Source organism: Maylandia zebra, linkage group LG13, assembly GCF_041146795.1.
Source record: "Maylandia zebra isolate NMK-2024a linkage group LG13, Mzebra_GT3a, whole genome shotgun sequence".
NCBI lineage: Eukaryota > Metazoa > Chordata > Actinopteri > Cichliformes > Cichlidae > Maylandia > Maylandia zebra.
Genome location: NC_135179.1, coordinates 19,384,041 through 19,407,164, shown reverse-complemented (window position 1 = coordinate 19,407,164; position 23,124 = coordinate 19,384,041). Strand labels below are relative to the sequence as shown.

General features: G+C 40.5%; 1 protein-coding gene across 5 annotated transcripts in view; it reads right to left on the bottom strand.

Annotated features, from left to right (window-relative positions):
• The window catches only part of wdfy4 (WDFY family member 4), a 38,486-nt gene extending 15,738 nt beyond the window's left edge, over nucleotides 1-22,748 (bottom strand). Inside the window, exons 1-46 of one of the 5 annotated variants that reach the window (XM_024804661.2) lie at nucleotides 22,507-22,748; nucleotides 21,322-21,415; nucleotides 20,244-20,495; nucleotides 18,886-18,997; nucleotides 18,075-18,199; nucleotides 17,847-17,975; nucleotides 17,515-17,704; nucleotides 16,782-16,971; nucleotides 16,267-16,427; nucleotides 14,893-15,125; nucleotides 14,640-14,779; nucleotides 14,226-14,356; nucleotides 13,830-13,931; nucleotides 13,516-13,706; nucleotides 11,866-12,593; nucleotides 11,599-11,692; nucleotides 11,284-11,498; nucleotides 11,087-11,190; nucleotides 10,756-10,948; nucleotides 10,380-10,456; nucleotides 10,082-10,300; nucleotides 9,758-9,942; nucleotides 9,444-9,675; nucleotides 8,926-9,077; nucleotides 8,739-8,850; nucleotides 8,449-8,639; nucleotides 8,193-8,345; nucleotides 8,036-8,109; nucleotides 7,529-7,687; nucleotides 7,318-7,406; nucleotides 7,124-7,220; nucleotides 6,827-7,029; nucleotides 6,486-6,652; nucleotides 6,294-6,413; nucleotides 6,036-6,215; nucleotides 5,791-5,949; nucleotides 5,271-5,397; nucleotides 5,036-5,187; nucleotides 4,553-4,791; nucleotides 4,353-4,468; nucleotides 4,061-4,252; nucleotides 3,877-3,983; nucleotides 1,333-1,410; nucleotides 1,020-1,211; nucleotides 866-935; nucleotides 567-781 (exon numbers count right to left, since the gene is read on the bottom strand). In XM_024804661.2, the coding sequence (XP_024660429.2) occupies nucleotides 567-781; nucleotides 866-935; nucleotides 1,020-1,211; nucleotides 1,333-1,410; nucleotides 3,877-3,983; nucleotides 4,061-4,252; nucleotides 4,353-4,468; nucleotides 4,553-4,791; nucleotides 5,036-5,187; nucleotides 5,271-5,397; nucleotides 5,791-5,949; nucleotides 6,036-6,215; nucleotides 6,294-6,413; nucleotides 6,486-6,652; nucleotides 6,827-7,029; nucleotides 7,124-7,220; nucleotides 7,318-7,406; nucleotides 7,529-7,687; nucleotides 8,036-8,109; nucleotides 8,193-8,345; nucleotides 8,449-8,639; nucleotides 8,739-8,850; nucleotides 8,926-9,077; nucleotides 9,444-9,675; nucleotides 9,758-9,942; nucleotides 10,082-10,300; nucleotides 10,380-10,456; nucleotides 10,756-10,948; nucleotides 11,087-11,190; nucleotides 11,284-11,498; nucleotides 11,599-11,692; nucleotides 11,866-12,593; nucleotides 13,516-13,706; nucleotides 13,830-13,931; nucleotides 14,226-14,356; nucleotides 14,640-14,779; nucleotides 14,893-15,125; nucleotides 16,267-16,427; nucleotides 16,782-16,971; nucleotides 17,515-17,704; nucleotides 17,847-17,975; nucleotides 18,075-18,199; nucleotides 18,886-18,997; nucleotides 20,244-20,495; nucleotides 21,322-21,342 (7,368 nt within the window). In that variant the 5' untranslated portion in view covers nucleotides 21,343-21,415; nucleotides 22,507-22,748. Of the gene's footprint in view, nucleotides 1-566; nucleotides 782-865; nucleotides 936-1,019; nucleotides 1,212-1,332; nucleotides 1,411-3,876; nucleotides 3,984-4,060; nucleotides 4,253-4,352; nucleotides 4,469-4,552; nucleotides 4,792-5,035; nucleotides 5,188-5,270; nucleotides 5,398-5,790; nucleotides 5,950-6,035; nucleotides 6,216-6,293; nucleotides 6,414-6,485; nucleotides 6,653-6,826; nucleotides 7,030-7,123; nucleotides 7,221-7,317; nucleotides 7,407-7,528; nucleotides 7,688-8,035; nucleotides 8,110-8,192; nucleotides 8,346-8,448; nucleotides 8,640-8,738; nucleotides 8,851-8,925; nucleotides 9,078-9,443; nucleotides 9,676-9,757; nucleotides 9,943-10,081; nucleotides 10,301-10,379; nucleotides 10,457-10,755; nucleotides 10,949-11,086; nucleotides 11,191-11,283; nucleotides 11,499-11,598; nucleotides 11,693-11,865; nucleotides 12,594-13,515; nucleotides 13,707-13,829; nucleotides 13,932-14,225; nucleotides 14,357-14,639; nucleotides 14,780-14,892; nucleotides 15,126-16,266; nucleotides 16,428-16,781; nucleotides 16,972-17,514; nucleotides 17,705-17,846; nucleotides 17,976-18,074; nucleotides 18,200-18,885; nucleotides 18,998-20,243; nucleotides 20,496-21,321; nucleotides 21,526-22,506 lie in introns of those variants that run through there. The other 4 variants (XM_024804662.2, XM_076891703.1, XM_024804663.2 and 1 more) reach the window with 4 other exon arrangements.
• Between the last annotated feature and the right edge of the window lie 376 nt (nucleotides 22,749-23,124).

Sequence of the window (23,124 nt, the reverse complement as noted above, 5' to 3'; positions counted from 1 at the left end):
ACACACATTATTGTCATAATCACACTATTGGCGCTGGCAAGCTAATTATGAGTGGGTCTCCCTTTGTGTGTTACTGCATGTGTGTGTGTTAAGTCTGTGCATGTGTGTGCATTTTTCAGAGCTAATGACTGTGTTCATTTGACAGGAAGCTCAGCAGGACTCATGCACTCAACCACTGCAAGACAACAGGACACACTTGCACACATCACACACTTACTAAGCGGATGTAAGACAGCTTGCATCACCTCCTACTGTTTTTATTAATACTTCTGTCAGAAACATTAAAAGCCGCGGCTGGTTGCCGGAGCGATGAGAGTCCCTGTCAACATGTGCACTGGTTTCTAACTCACTGTAAGAATGAGAAGAGCTGTGCTGGGCCTCAACATTAAAACATTATACTAATGAGGAAAGATGAAATTCTGATAGCAGCACTGGGCAATTGGAATCCCTTAGTCTACATCAGATAATTATGATTGTGAATATTAGTAGGGTGGGAAGCAGTTGTGCTTCTTTTTAGGACCATGTTTGCAGCCCAGCATACCAACACACACTCCAACCCAAAGTACCTCCTCTCCTGGGAGCAGCTCCTGCAGGATGACACGTATGTCCGGGCAGTCTTGCGTGAGGGAGCAGGGCACAGGAGCTAAAGGGTCGGGTAGATCCTCGGTGATAACAGGTGTGTCTTTCAGTGCAGGGAAAAAAGTCAGTCGATCACTTAAATGTCCTCCATCCTCTTCCTCGTCTTTAACCTCAGCAGCAACTTCACACAAGAGCTTAGGCTCTGTTAGAATGAAAATACATTTCCCCACTGAGCATAATGAGTCAATACAAAAAAATAAATTAAACAATCAGGTATCATCTTTACCCGCGTCACTTTCTGATCTGTTTTTGCCAACTTCGGACATGTCGGGCCTTATACCCAGCATTCCTAGCGCCTGTTGTAAAAACATATGACATTGTAACAGGTTAGACTGTGCACTATCTGAACATCAAATGTGTTTCACACAAAAGTGTTATACCCGTTTGGACTGTCTCAGAGTCTTTCTGCGAATACGTGATCTCGTTCGATTGTGTCCTTCAGCAGCGTCTTGCACCCAATCTTGGCTCAACAGCACTCCTGGGCCAGGTCCGAAAACGGCTCTTTCCCTCAGCAGCTCGGCCTCCAGTTTCAGCCACGTGAAGCTCAAATGCTCCCACTCAGAGGCACGTACCTGCGAAACGAAGCAGAATAGTGGGGGGTGAAGAGCCACAGAGGTAAACAGCATTAGACCCGCTTTTAAATTTGTAATAAAATACACTGCAGCGTATTCATGTTAAAAATTTCCATCAAACCTGTAAGTGGTTTGCCCTCATTTTTTCCAACACTTTGTAGCCTCTCTGTCGATGCGATTCCATGTTGGACAAAAACTCCTGCAAAGCAACAAGAGTAACCTGATGGGTGCAAATGAAAAGAGGGGCAGCACAATCACTCTTCCCCCAGCTCATATCGTACAAACACACAGTACACATCATGTTCACATAAATTGTATATGCATAATAGTATTGTTGTTTCTTCATGCAATTACAATGCATTCATACAATTACATCTGCTCTAAATTGCATTCACTGGGCAAAATAAGCTAGTGGCTACAGTCTTACAATAACCCTGTCTGGAAATGTAATCATTTGTTGGTATTATCTAATTAACATAAACATTAATATTGCTGAGCCACACCACCGTAAAGGGCAAGGTAAGTGTGTGTCTATGCTTTTATATTGTGCGAGTCAGAGTTTATGCGTCGATTAAAAGAGGATAGAAATGAAAAATGAGGGAAAAAAATAAAACAAAGCCGTGTTGACACTGCAGGATGCTCATGTTCAGCAGACACACTGGGATCATATTCTGACTGTTAACTGCTTCATTAAGCCCATCATCACAGCAGTGCTCGCTGAGAGACTAGTGAAACAACATGTGTCCATCCTCACAGCTGACCCAGGAAAGCCGTTTAATTGACTGAATGAAAATGCGGTAAGTCTTTATATAGAGTCTTATTTACAGATACTAATTCTATTTTGTGAACTATAAACCCACGAACAGAATAATTGATTTCAAGTAGAATAAAAGGAAAAACAACTAGTTCTGCATTACAAGAGATGCAGGAAAAAGGAAAAAGAATTCGGGGGGGGGGGGGGGGGGGGGGGGGGGGAGAGAATAAAAGTGAAACCCAAAAATGTTCCAAACTTTGACAAGCTCGCCAGAGAATGAAAAGTGTTTCTCTAAATGACTGACTGCCTATTCAAATGAGAAGTTGTAGGGAAAAAGAAATAAAGGGGTAATCTGAGGGGAGATTATAGAAATATTACAGACAGAAAAGAGTGTAATAATGAAGTTTGCAAGCTAGAGCCATGTTGTGACAGATAAACAGCAAGTCGGCGTCATCATCTCCTAATTTCATTCCTTCATTTTGACAAACATAAGTAATATATAGCATTAATTACCCCATTTAGCAGATAGGAACCTCATTGGCTTTTTAAATGCTGCATTAAATACATAACTCATCTCTTCCCTCTGCAATTAACATCAGAACATCACACTCATTTCCATTTTAATGACTTCCCAACAATACGCCACCTTTGATGATAAGGCAACATAATGTCAACTTCATTCTGGGCTGGCAGTGAATGTGTAATGAACTTAACGTGATCATTAGTGCTGTTAATTATCTTTCTAATATGAGGACACAGATATGATTATGGAAACTGCATTCGGTGATGAAATAAATCTCTGGAAGGATTGCACTGAAGCTTGACTGAGGACACAGTCTGCCTATCAGTCTCTATATTCTCATTCATTACCTACAGTGGGCTTTAAAACTCTTTTTTGTTCAACAAATGTACATTTCTGAGCCCAAGAAACTATGCTCAGTGCTCTATGCAACCATGGATCCTGTGTCTGAAAAGAGACTCCCCATAAGCTCGTCACATGCCAAACAAAGGTCATAAGTTGATGATCCAGAAATTAATTAATGACTCACTTGTTTCTTCATGAGGAAGGATGGGGGGGAAAAAAAAAAAAAAAAAAAAAAAAAAAGGAGCTGACTGGCTGACCGTAGCTGATGATTCCATTTTTTTTCCTGAGCACTCAGTGCATGCTGCAACCTATTTTGAGCAAAGTGGTGCAACTCACTGCAGAGAGGGAAAAAAAAAAAAAAAAAATTCTCCTCCCTCTTCTTTCCTGCATCTCAGATGGAAAAACAATTCATCACCCTCTCTGATAGCCTGTCAAAGACTGATATGATAAAGAATAACATCAAATGAATAATGTTTTCATCAGATTGGTACCACTATAATTGCCAACCCGATTTCTGTGGGCAAGAGACGTGCGCAAGAACACACACACTTTAAGGGTGTGAGACAGACACACAGACGCGGTAATTTCATGCCTGTGTGCCTGAGTAATATGTCCCTGCTCCCTGCTCCAGATGGCTCGACGTCTTAAGCGTTGTGGGGGAACTAATGATGTGGGCCACGTGTTTTTCGGGGGGAAAAAACAACAATAAACGCGTCTTTAACCTTCAGCTGCAAACAGTGTGTTGTAGTGAGTGTTCCCATGGATTGGCCTAACAGATATCAATTACAATGCCCACTCAGGGGCAATCAGCTGTGATAATCCAAATCTATTTAAAGAAATAATCAAACACCCCCACAGGGCTGGATGGCCCACAGCACAAGGATAGTGGTGACTTTGGGATGAGTGTTTGGCACAGAGCTCTAGGATGCAGAGACACATGGGAAAGGTAACAACCCCACAATCCTCACAGGGGGCAACAGTCACAGAGCTTGGGCCTGCTCTGTGCAGAAGAACCAAATACTGAGACAACGTAAGTGCACAATTACCTCTACAGTTACTGACTCTGGAACTGATTTTCCCAAAGCTGAGCGAAGAGCACTGCTGATGTCAAACTTCTTCTGAGAGCTGCTGGCCACTTTCTTATTCTGATACTCTGAAAGAAAGTCAGGGTTTAGATGTCAGTATCATGGCACTAATGGTCAGGCATTACCTCCCATGGCAGGAACTAACCTGTGTGTAGAAGCCAGGCTTTGCGTGCCATCTCCTCCCAAAGAGGACTAATGTCAGTCATGCTGACAGGCTCTGTCTGCACTTTGTGGCTCGCTGAGATCTCTATCTTATAGGTTTCTTCAAGCATGCGTTGCCTCTCCAATATGACCTTTGACCAGCAGGCCTCCACTAAGGACACTAGCTGGCTCTCATCTGGAACACACAAGCACCAAATTGTTCTGAGTGACCTGGTGGACTTAAAATTGACAAAATGTCAGACCAAAATGGTAAAAGTAAAGGAAAATTCATATACCTGTCAAACCATCTCCTCCATTGCTGAGGGATCTGGATTGCTTAGTTTTGGCAAGAGACAGGCTTGATGAACTTCTGCTCCGTTTTTGTGCCACACACCCAAAACCTTCAGGATAGCTACAAAAATGTGAGAGTGTGAATTACCAGTGAATCAGGTTTCACTGTGTGCGCACTTGTGTGTGGGTTTTGTTTTTCTGTTACCTGCCAGAACGTATCAGTAACAAACAGTGAAGAAGGCAAGTAACAAAGTTGGCATTTCCATTGTAAGTTGCCATTACAACATCCCAGCGTTCCATTAAGGTCTGCAATGCCTTGATGACCACTTCCTTTTCTTCTTGGGAATGTCGCGGTTGAGACAAGAAGTAAAGGAGGACTTTATTGGTGCATGAGTAGAGGTCAGACACAATCTTCTCTTTTTGACTTTGGCCTTTCTCTAGAGCCTAGAAGAATACAGCAGTGCATTTATCATCAGTTAAAATAAAACCGAAACAAAATGAGTCATTTGCGCACTGTGGGCAGATGTTGCACCATCATAATTTAAAGTTCCCACTGATTATAAAATTGTCTCCAAATTAACAATTTATAGAGCAGCTTTGAAAGTTTTGTTAATTTAATATGTACACTTTTTAGAGGAAACATTCACATACCATTACATGCATGTTTGTGTATGTGCATTTGTCTCACCACCACAATCTGATCTGCGAGGAAGTTGAGCAAAATCTCACAGTCTGCCAAATAAGTTCCGATGTAAAGTTTCAATAGCAAAGTCTGACTGAAAAGCACCACATTCTCCATCAGTGTAACCATCCGTCCTTCAGGCCTCTCGCTACTGGAGTCTGGGAAATTAAAATAAAAAAAGTAAACACACTTTTGTGTACAGAATTCAAGTATTCGTATAAAGCATGGATTGTAATTCTACCTTGTGAACTCAGATGAGTGTTGTTGTCTTCCTCATCGCTGAGCATGTAGATGATATTTATGACCAGCTCCAGCAACTCACTCTGAAAACTCTGGCTCTGTTCAAATGATGCACCATCAGGGGAAAACTGCAACATTTAAGTAGTTAAGTGGTTAGAAATTAATGAGACAACATGTTGATAGGTAAAAGTTTTCTCTTTTAATTTGATGTTTGTTGCCATCAGCATCTGCACTTGCAGTGTCTAGCTGAAAACGTGTAGAACTCTGCACTGCTTGCCCTCTTTGTGCTTTGCCCTCCTAGTGGTGAATAATTTAATTGAGAATAGCTTGACTATGCTTGTTTTAGTAACCGAGTATAGAGTGGCACCTTCTGGACAAATGAGAGTTTTACAGTATTAGTGTAAAATAAAGAGGCCTCTTCAATGGAAATATATTTTTGTTTGTGATAAGGACATGTTGTCTATGTTTGATATATTTTATGCCGAAACATTACACAATAACTTGTACTCATGTAAATTCACCTCCAGTAGCAGAACAAAAGGATGAGCGTTGGTGTTGGCAGACACATTGAGAAGACTGTCCATAAGAAGAATACGGATGAAATCAAGGACTGGTTTCTGGGTTTGATGACTCTTGACTGTATCCTCGCCTTCACTCACTATGTTGCACTTCCTGGCCCCCTGAAAGACATGAGAAAAATGAGTGAATAAGACCAGAGAGAGGAGAACTGCTAAAGAATTTTGTGGAACTAGAACACCACACAGACCTCTGAAATATCCAGAGGGAAAACAACGCCAGCGAGCGCGTGCAGGAATGTGGGTGATGCCCACAGTGGGTCTCTTGGCCGGAGGTTATGAATGAGACAAAGAAACTGCATCACGCTTGCTGGAAGCTGTGACTCCCATGATGTATCAGTGACTGACTTGCACTTCGATGGCGAAAAGGGCTGTAAGAACAAAAGCAAAGTTATTAAACATGATCCATTTCTGGTGAAAAACTGAAGTGCTATGCTTATTTATATTACCTGAGTGACAACAACTTTGACCAATTCCACCATTATTAAACCAGCTTCAACACAGAGGGGCTGGGCAGGAGTCTCCACTTGGTTGTCAATAAGTGGCTGCAGGATATCATCCAAACAAACCTACAGTATATCATAAATTATGACCAAGACAGATTACTACATTTAAAAATAAATAAACAACAAATTACCCACATTTCCCTTTGCAGTGTGACTGGTCTTCTTCCCCTGGAGCAGAGCAGCCAGAGCTTCATACACGTGAGGTAGATGAGACTGTTTGATCAGCAACTCCCGCAGTACATCAAAACCAGAACACGTGGTACTGACGCACTCGTGAGACCAAGAATTGGCTTGAAGATTGTCTGGCAGCATGGCAAAAAATTACTGATATTAGTTGGTTTTAGGTGAAATACTTATGTGTAAAATTAATAAGTAACGTTCTCTATAAAAACTGCTGTTTAGTGTGGTTGTATTAGTACTTAAAAGCAATCAAACTTCTAATTAAACAAGTAAATATAATGTTAAACTTTATGTACCCATGACAGCAAAGGGTTCTTCCATGCCCTCAATGAGTGTTCCTGGAAGAACTCCCTCTCTGAAGCTTCTCTGCTGGCTTGGACTTGACAGAAAGTGTGTGAGGAGAATGAGACCCAGTTTAAATGTGGAAGGATGAAGGTGTGGCTGAAGGAAGAACAGGAACCAATCACTGCCCAAGGCATCAAATACGACCTTCTGTTGACTAGCAGGGGGGGAAAAAATTTTCAAGGTTAAGCAAGAAAATGGATAAATTCTTTATGCTCAGAATTTGGATAGCTAAAAGGTAACAGACTCACTCTTTGTTTAAAAAGTTGTCTGGCTCAAGGATTTCGCAAAGCAAAAGCAGCATCTGGTTGCGGATCCAGATGAGGCTGGCTGGGCCGGTACTCTGAGCTGCAGCACAGGGGAGACAGGCCTGGCTCAGTACAAGTAACAACTTGAGTTAAACATGACACACTATGAGATACGGTTTTGGTTTTTTGTGCTGTACCTGGCACATCTTGTGAAACATCAGATATTTCACCGCTTTCAGGTGCATTACTGGAAGGAGGAAGAGTGTAGACCAGGAAAAGCCCAAGTCTAATCAAATAAAAGGAATCCAGAGAAAGTATGAGCCCTTACCAACCATAATGAGATAACATACTTTTTTAAAAATGTAACAAAAGGACAGTTGTTGTTGACAGTGCGTTCCCTGTCTATACCTGCTTATGTCAGTGGCGGTCAAGTAAACCTTAAGGAGAGATGTGATGACACGAGAAATAATCACAACCTTCTGAATGGTCACAGCAGGGTCACACAACTCAAATAGCAGCTTTGGTAACATGTCCACGCTGTGGATGACTGCTGCATTCCCGTTGTCACTGTTGAGGATACAGTGAAGGAAAGGCAAACAGTATTAATATCAATCGCAATCTGTTCCCACAGACAGAAAATCTAATACAGCAATCCACTCAAACATTCAGTCTTCTCTTCAGCCTCTGTCGCTGATTCTGTTGAACATTCCCTTGACTTTCTGTCATACAGTTCCAGGATATCGATGGGAAGCCGTTATAAATGTTGACAGAACAACCGATAAAGTCTGTCATCAATTCTGAACAAAAGCCTCTTTTGTGCCCCGTACCTTGTCAATCATCTGAGTTAATAATAAATTAGCTACTACATATGTAGACACTGTGGTCGGGTTACACGTTGATAACAGTGGAAATTACCCTGAGGAATTCAGGATTTCAGCAAAGTAGTTCAGAACTGAAAGATGCAGACTGTCTGGAGTATTCTGCCACACCTGAAAAACAGAGAGACATTAAGATTCTCACTAGCCTTCAAAAATAAAATAAAACAATAACAGGGTAAAATTTGGATACCCACATCTAGGTCACACAGCAGAGCTTGGAAAGCAGGTGTTTTCTGTAGGCAACCAGATCCATAGCCCGGCTCAAATGAATTTGTGAGATGCAGAACCAACTGAAAGGTTCGGTGGCTGACCAGACTGCTCTTCATCTTCAGCAGGAAAGCTAGCAGCTACAAGGACACACATAAAAAGAGATAACAACTGTAAACAGCAGATATTTATGTCTTTTAATGAATCAACTGTGCTACTCCAGCACATGAAGATCTCACAGACCTTGTATCCATTTATGCGGTTCATTTCCTGCTGCATGGCAGAGTTGGTCTCCAAAACAGAATGAAGGACTTTAACTGCTGCATACAAAGAGCTATCATCTGGTGCCATTGCAACCAGACTGAGAACAACAGCAGGTCCACCGACGTACAGAAAACCATTAGATGCAGAACTAGGGGTGAACGTACGCACACCTAGAAGGAAGTAGTCAAACGTAAAACAATAAATGAATAAATGAATAAATAAAGTGTCAGTAATAGGGAACAACAGTTTCAGGACAATATTTGAATTACCAAAATGTCCAACCAGCGCTGCTCCTATGGTACGAGCTGTACCACTCAGGTGTTGGCTGATGTTTTGAGCAAGGAACACAGGGGTGGACTGATCGCGACATGTTATCCCCATCTGCAATTAGACACATGGATTACTACAATCTATTAAAACAACAAACAATTAGTTTCAACAAAAGGCTCACCTTACCTCTTTAGCAATCAGCCTGCAATCCACCTCGTTGTAATCCTCTCTGATCTGAACAACAGTTGTTAATGTGGAAACTGCTGGGTTAATGCCAAATGAGATCCTCTCCTCAGGAACAAGTCTGAGAGGGAGAGAGTCATGATCTCGATCATGGCCTGGACACAAGCAGAGAGGTAAATACAGACCGGTGAAGTATATCAAGTCCAGCGAGTGAAGCTAAACAATGCACAATGGATGGATTCACATAATGGATCACAATAAACTGTCAAATTCTGTATATTAAGAAAAACTACTTGTGCAATTACATGCAACTGATGTAATAATTTAAAATAATCTACCATGATGTTTTTTTTGAATGAGAACTGTTATGACACTATTAAACTTGTACTTAATTGTAGGTTCACATGATGAAAACTCATGACAAAAGACAAAATCAGACTAAACCTAAAGTGCCCATTTAGGATGACTCACTAAAAGTGAACAAATTAGAGATGTGTGAAATTAGTGCAACGCTGACTCACTTGTGTTTCGCAAAGCCAGAAAATTGCCAAGGTATGCGGTGCCTTGTGTGTATATAGCACCCACTGCCTCAGAGCTCAAAGCCTCTTCGAAAAGGTAAGACGGACCCACTCGCCACACTACAGCAGCATATTCCTTCCAGAGAGGAGGTGTCCCCATTACTCCATATACATCAATCACAGCTGAGGGGTCCATGGAGACATGCTGACCAGGGAATGGCTGAATATACTTCATCTGACAGGAAATGGACACATGAATGAACACATGAATGCTACAGTAAGACTTTGAATCAGTGCAGCTCCTCTCAGCAGCATACCTTTCCTGTCCCCACTGCTTTGCCATTGAAGTAGGCCGAGGTCACACAGCTCTTCTTCAAGTCTTTGGCCATGACCACAGCCAGATGGTGCCACTGACCTGGGACCAGCATACTGGAGCAACGGAACCTCAGCGACGTAGGCAAAGATGTGGGACTGCTTACTTCAGCTTCCGGCTCCATCATATCTGTTGAAAAACATGGAGGATAATGGTCTCTGTAGTTTAAACACCTCACTGCAAAAACACTGATGTTTTTAACTAAAAATTAATTAAAATTCAAAACAAATTCTGCTAAGTTCACACCAAGAACAAACAGTACTCTCACCTAGATATGTTAATGCTTCCTCCTCTGTAGATATTACCAGACAGCCGTCATAGGCTGAGAAGGAGATGGACAAACAGATGTACTGTTGTTCAGTGCGGGACATGTGGCGAACCACAGACAGTAAGCGGATTGGGTGGGAATCGCAGGCTGAACTGAACCTGTTGATCTGGAACCAGCAGGTAAATGAAAGACCAGCTGTAGGTGGAAAACTTCTGCAGTCTGAAATATGAGAGGGAACTGATTAAACAGTTATTCAGAATCATGCACAAATCTGCAATAATAAAGTATGGGGACTTGCCTCCTCCAATTCCACCTGTTGAGACTGAATCAGCAGTCACGCCTTTCACTGTGGCCAGAGAGGGGAGGAAAAGACAGCTACAAAGCAAAATGTTACATTACAAGTATTTAGCAAATGGCTGATTTATTTATTTATTTTAATTATAAGGTAATTTTATGTGCAACACTTACAGCACAATATTTTATTAACATAATGATTTAAAATTCTTATCTCTTTTCACTACTGTATTCTCACTATTTTTCCTTTCTTATCACTTGATGAAATCTGATACTGCAGCAAAAAACAACAACAAAAAAAACAAACAAAACCCCATCTAATCATCTACTCTATTTAATATTGCAAGAGTAGTCAGAAGCTCAGTGAAGCAAGAACTCACCCATATCCACTCTCACTCATGTCAAACTCCACAAAAGCAGGTGAGCAAGAGAGTCTGTGTGGTTTAAAGGTCCGCGGTGAAGTCATGGACACGAGACTGAGGATCTGGTGGACAGGGATTGCTGAACCAATGGAGTTTGTAGACTGCAACAAACTGAAGCTGCGCTTCAATGTCTTTACCCCTGTATTGTGACCTGGTTTAGACAACAAGCAAAATCTAATGTGTTTCATGTATTAAAACCAAAGCTAAATCTCAAGAGGATGAAATGAAATATTTATTGATTTAAAAAAAAAAAAAAAAAAAAACAAAAAAAAACCTGACACATGTGTACCATTTGATACAGGTCCGTTGGTTTCTGGGTTACATTCTGACTGTATTTGCTTGGCTGTTTTGTCTCCCAAACACATGAGAGGATCCCCCAAACACAGGAATTTTCTGAGGAGGGAAAGGTTATATAGACAATATTGTGGGTTCAGTACAAAAAAGAAATACTTTGAATATAAACTCCAGTTTATGTGCATAACTGACCTGAAGTCTGAAGGAGTGATGCACTGGGAAGAGAGCTTCTCCAAAATGCGTGTAACAGGTAGATGTAGTGGGTGGTTAGGAGTGAGCAACATGCTCTGACAGTGGGCCAGGAGGATGGAGACCAGCCCACCCTCACACATAATCTGACGGTTTCGCTCAGATTTGACCATTGCCTGGATGTGGTGTGCAAGTGAGAGTTGGACTTCCATTGAGAGCTGTGAAAGAGGAAAATAAATTTCTCTAATGCCGGGCCTCTTTGAGGATTAAAAAGTATGGCACATTAGAGATTGTAAAATGTCAGGTATGGAAAGGTACCTGTGGGTCCTCGTGAGTAAAAACCGATGGAAGGAGAGTCATAATAACTCTGATTGCTCCTGGGTGAAGAATAACAGGATCACAACTGAACCTACTATAAACCAGGCAACATAAAAATAAAAAAAGAGATTTAAAAAAAAAAAAAAAAAGGGGGGGGGGAAAGGGTCAATACTTGACATCACAGACAATTAGTACATTTATGTGTACAATTTAGATGTGAATGCATAAATTTATATTAAGAAAAACCCTCCAAAATGAAATATCCACCTGTACTGAGACTCCGTGCAAACTGAGGGACTCCTGGGCACCATGTTTCTGGAACTTCCCTGTTTGTCCTCCATGGACTGTGAGCCTGATCCCAAGTGGGCAGGAGGAGATCCTGAATAAACTCCTTCATGTGCTGCTGTTCCATTTGATTTTCTTTTATTGTCATCACATCCATCCTCTCGCTCTGGTCCCAAATTTAACTTCTGAGGAGAGTATGTTCCTGTGGCAAACTGGTCGAGAAAGGACAGCAGCCTTATACATGTCTGAAGAGTGAGAGGCAGATTGGGCTGTGGTGTGGAGGGAGAGGCAGAAGCTACAGGGGATTCTGCCAAATCAACAAACTGGTAGAAGCTCTTTCCAGGAGCCTGGTTTTCTTCTCCAGTCCAGGGACAGGAGCACTTTTCACCAACCCACTTCTCTCTCCCAGAGCCTTCAGCATGGAAGCAGCCAAGCTGAAGTAGAGCCTCTGCCAGTTTTTCATAAAAGCCACCAGTCTCAAAATGATGGGCATTTGCAGTGTGAAGATGCACAACCACAGACAAAATGTGCAATGTGAGGAGGAGGTGGTCAACTAGTGGTTGATGCCCCAGTGACTTCCACACTTCTCCCTGCGGAGGGTTAGATAGGGCTCCTTCCATGTCCGTCACCAGAGACAACAGTCCAGTGAAGCCTCCTGCCCTCCTGAAGGCATCCCAACTGTTGGGGCTTTCCAAGACCTTCAACAAAGACTGAAATACCAAAGACAGAACTGAGACCATTTGAACAATCTGCATGTACACTAAAACACATTTTAGCTTAATAATACATTTACCCAGTAGATTCTGATCAAGCATTGACAGATAAAGCAATGTAATAGGCACTAAGCCTAAAATCTTGGCTTTTAAAAGATCTCCCCATTCAATTAAAACAGTGTCATAAAAAATAGATGAAACGTATAGATAAATCATAAATCATTTCTGGTAACTAGTTTTTGGAAGTGAACAAAATCCCATTAGCCTTTATCAAATTTAGAGAACTAATCCATCAGGTAGGTAATGTGTGAGACAGAACGCAGGGGGAAATGTGATTAACTGAAACTGGAGTAATCACAATGGCTCTCAACACTTGCTAGCCCAGGTCGCACCCAATCTGATTGCCACCTGCTATAACCATGTTAGCACAAAGAACAGACACACACATACACACATACCCACACTTCCAGAAAAAAAGCGTGCATGTGTGCACAAACAAGCACACGCGCTCACACACAAAGTACACATAATATCAGCAAGTAAGTGGTCTTCTTGCTGCCATCTATAAAAATGGACACATACAGTAGGTGTGTAACTTGGTTAAGTCTAATCAGATCTGTCCCATTCACTGATCTGATAGAGGTGGTAATCTTCTGAGTGCCACAGCACAAGGCTGCAGGTCTAATCAAATCGGTCCAGAGTTAACAGCTAAACGCATTTTAGCAAATCAATCTGCATTTGTCCATAATGGAATAAGAGTCCCACATGCTAAGAAAATAAATTCAGAAGCTTATTATGTTTTAAGTGTATTACTATTTGTTATGATGTGATATAGAGGCTACATGCACAGTTCAACTTAGATCACTGGATGTGTGTGTGTGTGTGAGGTTGTCTCTGATGGAGGGTCCATGTAAAGTACCTGCAAAAGGTCTTGCTTTAATCCAAGTTCCTGCTGTGTGGAGGAGCAGAGAGCTCCAATGGCTGTACTCATGAATTCCTCTGGGTTAATCTCAGCTAGCTGCTCCAAAATGCTCAAAGTGGACTCTCGATACTGATCAACATCCAAGAAGATCTTGATATAGGGAATCATACCAAGGTCTCGCACTGAAACTGGAATACATGTGCAAAACATTTAGCAAAAACAGTGTGCAGCTTCAAGACAAATGAAAGAAATAAATATTTATTATGCCTGGTACACAAGTGACTGGATATGGAAAGTATGACTGCATGTACCTGTGTTTTTGATTGAACGCAGAGTAAGGGCTGACACAACTTCAAGCATGCAAGTAGTGAGCAGTTTCTCGCCTTCCTCGATACATGGCAGCTGCTGAGAATCTAAAGAGAAGGTGTGAACCGCAGGGCACATAGTCAGGATGAAAGATGCACTTTTCAGGTTACATTTGCCTGCTAGACCGAAGGTACATGGCCAAATACAAAGCAGCATACGAGTTTCATTTCACAATGACACACTTTGTATTCTTAAGTACTCTTTCATGGCCAAGTGTTCTGTTCATTCCCAAGTTTTTTGTAACGGCAGGCATTATGTCACACAAGCACCCTTTGTCTGCACTTAGTACTTGTACAACTAATTATATGACAAGTTGAGGAAACTGAAACAATCATTTATACCCATTTTAGGACAAGAGACTACTCCAGCCTTCCTCAGGATTTTAGCTCTCCTGCGGAGTTCTCCAAGCAGCAGCTCCAGCAGACCCAAGTCAGTTAGCGCCTCGGAAAGCATTGCACTGTGCATAGTCATCCTTCAAAAACAGAGATTTTATTTAAAGAAATTAAAAGAGCAGTACACATCATTTTTAATATTTAAAGACAGACATTTAAATGATCTGAATAACCCACCTTTTTTGCTTTTAAAGACAACTGTTTTTTGGCTGCATTCTTTTTTTAAAGTAATTTCACTAACAAGACCAAAAACAATATATATATATTTTTTATTTTAGGATTAAAAAAATATATATATATATATAAACGAGCAAGCAGGAACGTACTGAAAAGATAAATATTTTAACAACTTGCACTGCTTACTTGTGAAAACTCTTAAGAGCCACCACTCCAAATTCTATCCCTGCCACCGCACCGGCCAGAGTCCCAGCCCAGCTCTGCTTCAACACATTCAACAGCGCACGCAAAGTCTCATGGGGGATGTAGTTCAATTTAAATATCACCTGTTTAAAATAAAAAATAAATAAATAAAAGATATTTAATCAGGCCCTGTATGCTTGTTGCATTGATGACAAAGGATGCATATGTATTTTACTGTCAATATCAGAAATCATACCATCTCTACAAGGGAAAAGAAGAGTTTCTGGACGGGAGCTGGTTTACGCCACACACAAGTAGCCAGCTGGGCCACTGACTGAACAGTCCACTCCAAGAGGAAGAAATTGGCTGGGTCTCTCTCCCATATTGTCTGTAAGGTTCGAAGAAGCTGGCAGGCAAGCAGAGAATCCTCAGAATGCATCAAGGAGGCCTGCAGCAAGTGGAAGGCACGAAGGTTCTTCACTGCCAAACCTGGAGACACGAGTATGGAAACTAAAATGTGTCCAAAGACTAGAACACTTCTCAAAATAAGATTTTTGCTTTTAGATCTGATCAGATTTGAGAAAATATGTTCTATATGAATGGGTAGGGAATGCACTCTTATACTACTTTATGACACAGAGTAATGTGAAACAATATCAGTTTGAGGTCAATTTAGCTAAAAGATGTTTTGAATTTAAAACCTGAATTATTCGTGCAAATTCCTGGCATCACAATGTGAATGTCATAGGAAAACAAAGACATAAACAACAGAGCACATGTTCAATCTCACAAACCTATTGAGTTATACAAGCAAAGATTTGATAGTGTCGCATGCATAAGTGCAAAAGAAAAGTAGCATGATCTACCTTGATAGAGTTTGTTTACTGTACTGTCAAAATATTAAGAGGAGGCCTTACATTTAGGTGCCAAAACACACTTGTGTTTGTCATGAATAAATAAAAGGCTGGTTAGTAATAGGATTCATTTTCTCGATTACACAAAATTGCATCAAAACCAAATAAGGTCAGCATAAAACAGTCCCTGGTCCCTCTGCTGGAAACAGATCTACTCCTTGATGTGATAGATGGGTGTTGAGTGCGTGTCTGTGTGTACGCTGGGATGATATGTATGTGTTTGTTATGGACACTCTATTTATGAGTGTTGATAGAGATGTGTGTGCATCCATGATAGATGACTGGTTGCTGTAGGCCAGTGGTGAATGGATGTGGGGCATCCTAACAGAGTTAGAGGGGAAGCCTCCACTTCATCATCCCAGACATAATCACCTCAGCTTCCTGTTAACCCGAGGGGCGTTGTGTGCTGCAGTGGGGGTAGCTGTATGGGGAGTCAGGATGTGTGGGAAATCATAGGAAGTGGGTAGTGTAGTTTGGGTGGGTTATATAAAGGCAAAAGTGCAAAGGAGGGATGACCTGTGTGGTTCTTCTGGGAGGGAAATCTGATTCTGTCTTTGCTGAGCCATGCAACTGATATTAATTAGATGGTTTGGAATATGAAGCATCTCTTCCAAATACAGAGTTTATCCTCAAGGTACAATCAGCTCTTAAGTGATAATTAGTGACAGGTGTCCTGAGAATAACAATAGAGAGCTTATTATGAAGGCTTGGCCTACCTTTCGTGAGTGGAGGGTCAAATTTAAAGCCTGAAGGTTGGGGGTTGGTGACACAAAGAGCCACTTTCAGTTCAGTTTTTCCAAGAAGAGTGAAAGACCCAATGAGAGCCAGTAACTCCTCCACAGGCTGAAACTGCTCTAAGGACACGCCCTCCTCACAGCTAATGATTTTATAACAATAGGAGACAACAAAGATAAGAAATGATGAGTAGAAATAAATATTTAAAGATAAGCTCTTTACTAAAGATAAATAAAGCTTCCTCTGTGCTGGCCAACCAAATTGATTTTATATGAAACATTTCATTACTTGAAGTGGTTGTATCCTAATAAATTCCACTTAACTTTCACTAATGTGCATCTCCTTGCTTACAAAGACCAACAAAACAACAATACAATTCTTTTAACATATTTAATTGTCTTTAGATAAGTATGTCTGCTTAATATGTTTTTAATTGAGTATCATTAACTTCAGCTTCTGTTTCATTGCTTTTTGTGTCAGCGACCTTTATTCTCACCGTTTCAGGATATTCTCGAGGGCCTTGTAACCATTGTTTGTGTCAAACTCGATGAACAGGGCTGGACTGAGGTGATAGGTGTCTCTAATGAAGCTAAACACAGCCACAGCCACCTCAGCTAGCAGTGATCCTGAGACATCACCAGTGATGTGCAAGAGGTTCTGGATGCAGATGCGAACACAGTTCTTGCCTAATAAGAAAAGCAGTGTTCTTGGTTAGCGAATTGACAACAACATCCATTTGCATAAAAGTTTACAGTTGAATCAAACAATTTTTTTCAACCATACATCTTTATAGCAGTCTTGAATAGTGACTTAATAAAATGTTTTTCTTAGTGCAAAGTTCCACAAACTGCAGTAGAATGTTAATTCCACAGCAAAGTGGCACAGAGTCAATTGACCAAAATACCACATGGAAAAGTGTTGATAGCATCTTGGTATCCAAAATAAATTGAGTAAACCCATGTGCACTAGAACATTCGAATGAATTATTTGTGCTTATTAAGGCTTCATGTGACTTTCAGTACAACTCTGTTGAGATGTTAGATCATGTTTCTTGCTATAATTAATTCATTACTGCACAAATCACTTCCCACTCATGCTACTATGTATCCTGTTTTGACACAATATTTAAGAGTGCAATGAGGCCTATTACAAGTAAGAAGCAAATCAGTAAGAAGACTATACTTGCTACAAAAATGTTAATTACTGCAAATATTTGTGTTTTATCTTACCTAGTAAACTGGGGACAGTGTTGCTTGTTGCTACAGCAGAGACTGCTTTGAGGATGCGGGAGGCTTGATACCTCCAGGTGGCACTGGTCTGATCCCATAATGACGTGAGACCAATAATAAGACACTGCAGTTCCTGAGTCTCTACCAGTATCTCCACGTTGACTGGCAGCCTACACAGCTGAAGAATAACCTAAAAGAGAAAGACGAGAGAAGTATGGTTTGTCAAAAATTGGGGAAAGAAGAAAATGTGAGTTTGCACAACAGAAAACCAAAAATCACAGAAACAAAAATAACCCATTGCCATCTAAAGGGAGAAGTCAGTTGTTACTAACCTGTGTTAATGTTTCCTGAAAGGTTTCTTCTATTTTGATGCTCTCCTTTTTAGATGGAAGGCACACTAGAAGGTACAGACATTTCATCAAAGCACCAGGGAGTTCTTGATTTATACATGACAGTATATCCTGAAAACAAACACATAATTAATTCACCTGATCAACTAAAAATATGGAGTAGCAACCCGACTGAAACTTTACTATGCTTTAAAACTGTTAATGACTCACTGAGCTGTCAGCTGTAAGCAGCAAGAGAGACTTTAACAGCAGCCATCCTAAACTTTCTTCCATTTCATGATTTTTGTCATTATCTGGCCTCTTGAAGAACTGCACCACCTTTTCACGGGCCTCCTCTGAGAGATTAAAAACAAACAAATTAAACAGATTTATTGTGACAATCTGAAGGCATTAATGCAACTCAAAAACAGTTAAATACGGCGGTTTTGCTCAATTTAGTTCTTTACCATGTGCTTAGCTGGCATAATTATAAATCCAAATTAACAAACAGATTTTTTTTAAGTTAGAAGTGTTTCAGTAAAGTATAACTAAATTGAATTTATTTAATACACAACAGTTTCTAGTAAACTCATTTAAAATGAAATGAAGGTTAAACTTGAGAAGAGGTAAATCACTAATAAGCTACTACAGGGACCATGCTGGCCTTTTTCTAAATTAAATCACGTGTCAAAAAGAAGAAGCATTTACTTCCTCAAATAACTTTCTCTTTCTTATCTAAAGAAATATACAGTTTCATAAACAACGGGCAACAGTTGGAACAGAGAGTAAGACGGGAGAGAGACAGAGAAATAGAAATATAAAACCAGAAAAGTGGTAACCTCTTTCTGTGTTTTCATAATTTTTTAGAACAGTCTGCATTACACTGTACTGTATGCTTTTGATTTTCAATATGCATCCCATTTACCAAGTGGCCAAAATAACTGACTGAAAAAAACAGCGACACCCAGAAATAGCAGAAGTAGGTGGAGGAAAGTCCCAAAGTCTTAATTTACTGTGCTATATTTACTGTAAGAAGCAGTACCTGCAGGTCTGTCTGCCAGTCTCTTGTGGACAATGCTGATGACAGTGTCAGCGGTGAGAGCTGCGAGCTCCTTGATGTCCAAACCTTCAAATCGGCCACCATCTTCACAGGCCTGGAATCGAAGAGGATAGAAACCATCACATGTATTTTGACTTATGTCGCCATGAAGCCAGGTCTCTCTTGGAAATTAGATTTTTAATCTCAGTGAGATGTTTTACCTGGATAAATAAAAGACTAATAAAAGAAGAAGAAGAAGAAGACGACGAAGAAGAAGCTGATTTTTGTAAATGTAGCCATGTACTAAGTTACATGTTGTGCACACCATTTCCCTCTCTATACAACAAAATACAGTCCCAATACCTCTCTGAAAACCTTTAAGTAAAAACTGAGAACAGAAATATTTATTTGGATTTGATGTACTATCAACATGTTTGATGTAACTAATTTAATTAATAAGAGTTCTCTCTGCGAATTACTTTGAAACTGAGTGTAAGAGTAAGTTAAAATGCAACCGATTTTTGCCTCTCAGTAGCCAATCTCGTCAGCTTGACATTAAGATAACTAATATTTTACTTAAGTACTTGGCATTAAGTTAAGTAAAATATTACATTTAGACCGCTGTTTTATACTATAAATAATGAAAGGTACCACACACTATACAGTCTTCAGTTCCATGAGAAAATATCAGATTTTACTTAGTTTGCTAAAGATGGACTTATGAGGTTGTGAGGTTTTCACATACAACCACACACAGCCATCAGGTTCCGTGTGGTTGTATGGAGACTAATTATGTCTGCATTTGTAAGAGCACAGTGGTGAAACAGTGCATGCAAGTGTTACAAAAAACAGTAAGGGTTCCTCATAACTGGGATGCATCGAGAGAGGAAAAAACAGAAAAACCTCTTTCACCAGTTAATCAAAGTAAGGCATGAAGCCACCAATTTAAAGGAGTTTTTGTTTTTTTATTATTATCTAAAGATACAGGAACAACATACACAATAGTTCTGGAACCACTCAGTGATAAGATCACCTAAGGTTGAAACATCTGACTGTCATCTAATGTTGCTTTAAGTCTTCATTCCTGTGGTTTGAAGCATTTCCAGATGCCACACTGTCTCCAGCAATCTACTTACCCATTTCAAAGTTGATTATAAATTTGAACTTAGGCCCCACTGCAAACTGGAATGACATAATCTAATAAAGGCTCTCAAGAAGAAAATTTGTTCTGTGTTATACAATATTCAGAAATACATAACATGCTTGGTAGACTACTGAGGTGCAAGACATAATTCTGAAAACAATAAACAGAAGAACAATCCGTGGCAAGTATGCACTTATTTGCTTATAGTGGTCTATACCTGTATGTATAGAGGCAGGACTTTCCGCAGATGGTCCTTTCTTTGCTCCAGAGTAACAGCTCTGTGGTCAGGGGTACAGGCTGTTTGAATTCTCAGCTCCTGCAGTTGTTCTTTGAGCACTTGTGTGAGTTGAGGGTTGCTACAAGAGCCCTCCACTTTCTCTGACTTCAACTCCACAGAGACTGTTAACTCTCCCGAAGCACTCAGCTCTCCAGTTTCCTTATTGATCCTCTCCCCTCTAAAGGTTTGCTCCTGGAGGGGGTAAGAAAAAAAAATATATATGACAGTTCCATCTTTTTTCTTTTTAGATACAGCAAGGTTATATAATCTTCACAATATTATCTAATCACATTTTCTTCACTTGTGTCACTCAGTTTAATTTGTCCCAAGCTAAACCTTCTGCCGTCAACCCTGGTCACACTGTCTCAATTCAGAAATAGGCAGAAGGACAAACCACTGGCAGTCATGTGCCATTCTCATTTACTGATTACCATCTTTATGAAGGGTCTGCATTTTACAAAGGATGTCCAACTTTCAGTACTTTGAGAGCTACTGTGTGATACTTTTCACGCTTCACACGCACCATTGCTTTGTCAAAAAAATAAGACTGATCTTTTGCTAAGAATAGGCCGGTAGTGTAGTGTTAAATGACCAGCACCAGTTATCGCTCGTGTGAAAATGACACAATAAGCACTCCTAAGTCAATTCAATACAACTGCACTTCCAAAATCAAAAGCTTGTTATCCTTATAATAGGACAACATTGTTGGGAGTAAGTGACTCTGAATAAGCCCTTTATTTAAATACTGCGAGGCAATGTGTTTCACTTCTGCTTAACAGCATATCAGGAGGTGAGGAGTTTTACTGCTAAACATTCATGCCATTGTACTGCATGGCAATTGTAGCCAGAGTGTCGTTTCCATATTATAGTCGCTCTATTTCGACTACTTTCCATTTTGAATCACGTACTCATAACGAACAATGGTGGTAAGAATCAGAGGGCTTAACTTAAAGCCAACACATTTTTCATATTTCCCACAAAATTCATGAATACTTAGATGCAACAGATCATTCTTTACCTGAGTTTGTGTAAGAGCCATCTGGGGTTTTCCTGGCACTAAGATGATGTTGTCATCTGTGCTGTGTTATTCCAACTACTTGAGTGGTCTGTTTCTGTTCCCATGTCAGGAGGAATGGACAAGAAGAAACCTGCTAAGACATGACTAGTGCATACATTGCAGCCCCCTTTGTAAAAGTACCCGCCTCTTACTAATCTCCACCAAGTAGACTGAACTTTGAGCAACTCAAATCAGCTGGTGCGAGTCATGTGCTTTCCCACTTCCTTAGAGAAGCAGAAGTGAAATAACAGTTGTTTAGCTGGCTAGATGAGGCCCTCCCACTGCAGCTCAAAGAAACGTCCCTTTTCTTTTTATAGACCGGTCTTGTAAGGTTATTGTGATATTTAATCACAGTGGCATGGCCCATGACTCACCAACAAAAGCCACAAACCTGGCTTTTAGTCACGAATTGGCGTGAAGGAATTGACTTGCTGGTGAAACAATTGGAAACAAAGTGCTTTTTGTTTGTTTGCTGGTAATAAATAGAATGGCTGGACTGTTTGTGTTTAGGAAGGACTTTTCAAAACCAACCTATGAGAAGAGCAACCCATGCAAGTTGACAGTTGATGTATTTATATGCTAAAGTAGTATTTTAAATACAGAAACTAGCCTTTAGCAACGTTGCAGAACACACCACAATTCGTGAATGTGAATTAAAGCCAATAACCACAGCAGAAACTCTGCACACAGACGTGTGCGGCACTTGTGAAGTGTTTAGCTAAATGACTAAACGGCGCCATCTTGTGGGTATTGACGATACAGAAACGTGTCATCAACAGCAGTTGGGAGTAAAAGAAAAGGCTCAAAATTACACAGACTTTCAAGCTTGATAAGTTAAGTGAACCGGTGTTTTTCAGTAAAGAGAGCAGAGACGCTGATGTAGCAAAGAAAATGGCTTAGCAATGTCCTTCCGCATAGCTCAGTATTAGTACTGAGATTAAGTATCACAAGTGAAAATGCCTGCACTTAAAGAGGGTTCCAGAATTAGCGAATGCAAATTAAAGAGTAAAGATAACAGTGTGGCTATGGAAATCACACATACGTTTTCACACATATGAGTCAGCTCCCCAGTCAAAGTTGCCCTCTCTTTTGTAGGGTCAAGCTGTCATATAGTAACCACTTTCAAAACGAGAAGTGTTAACCAACCTTTGTAAGCTGACGACATGTGTAACTGACGAGCTCCTTCTGAAGTTAAAAAGCTGGACTCTTATTTTAGCCTCCGACTCCAACAAGCTCACCTCCTGAGCACTATAGGTTAAACCATGCTATTCTTACATAATCTTACACGACTAAATGCAAGGGGCAAGTAATAAAAAAGGCATGCTCTCTTTTCCTTCAGTATATGCCTTACACTTCCATTAAATGACCGTGGTGTTTGCATTTCTTTTACACTATTCTGGTAAGTTCCCCAGGCCACTTTCAGTTTACTAGAGGTGGGCGGGGCCATCCAAATATCGACAATATCGATACCAACACTGGCATTGCGATCGGATCAATATGTTGTTTCTATCCTCTAAGTCAGGTACTCTGGCATACAGGGCATTTTCCCGATGCACTTTTCGGCCGATGGGCCGGCCTGAAGAGCGACCCAGTGGATACAAGCACTTACAGCCCATTCCCTCCTCTACCTTTGCTGCACGCTCATGCAGCTTGTAGAAAAGGTTCAGTGTGGAAGAAGTGGGTAAAAGATGGAAAGCTGAGATAAAACAATGAAAAGAAAAGAAAAAGAAATGCAGCCCAATGTGTCAAATTAACCAACATGTT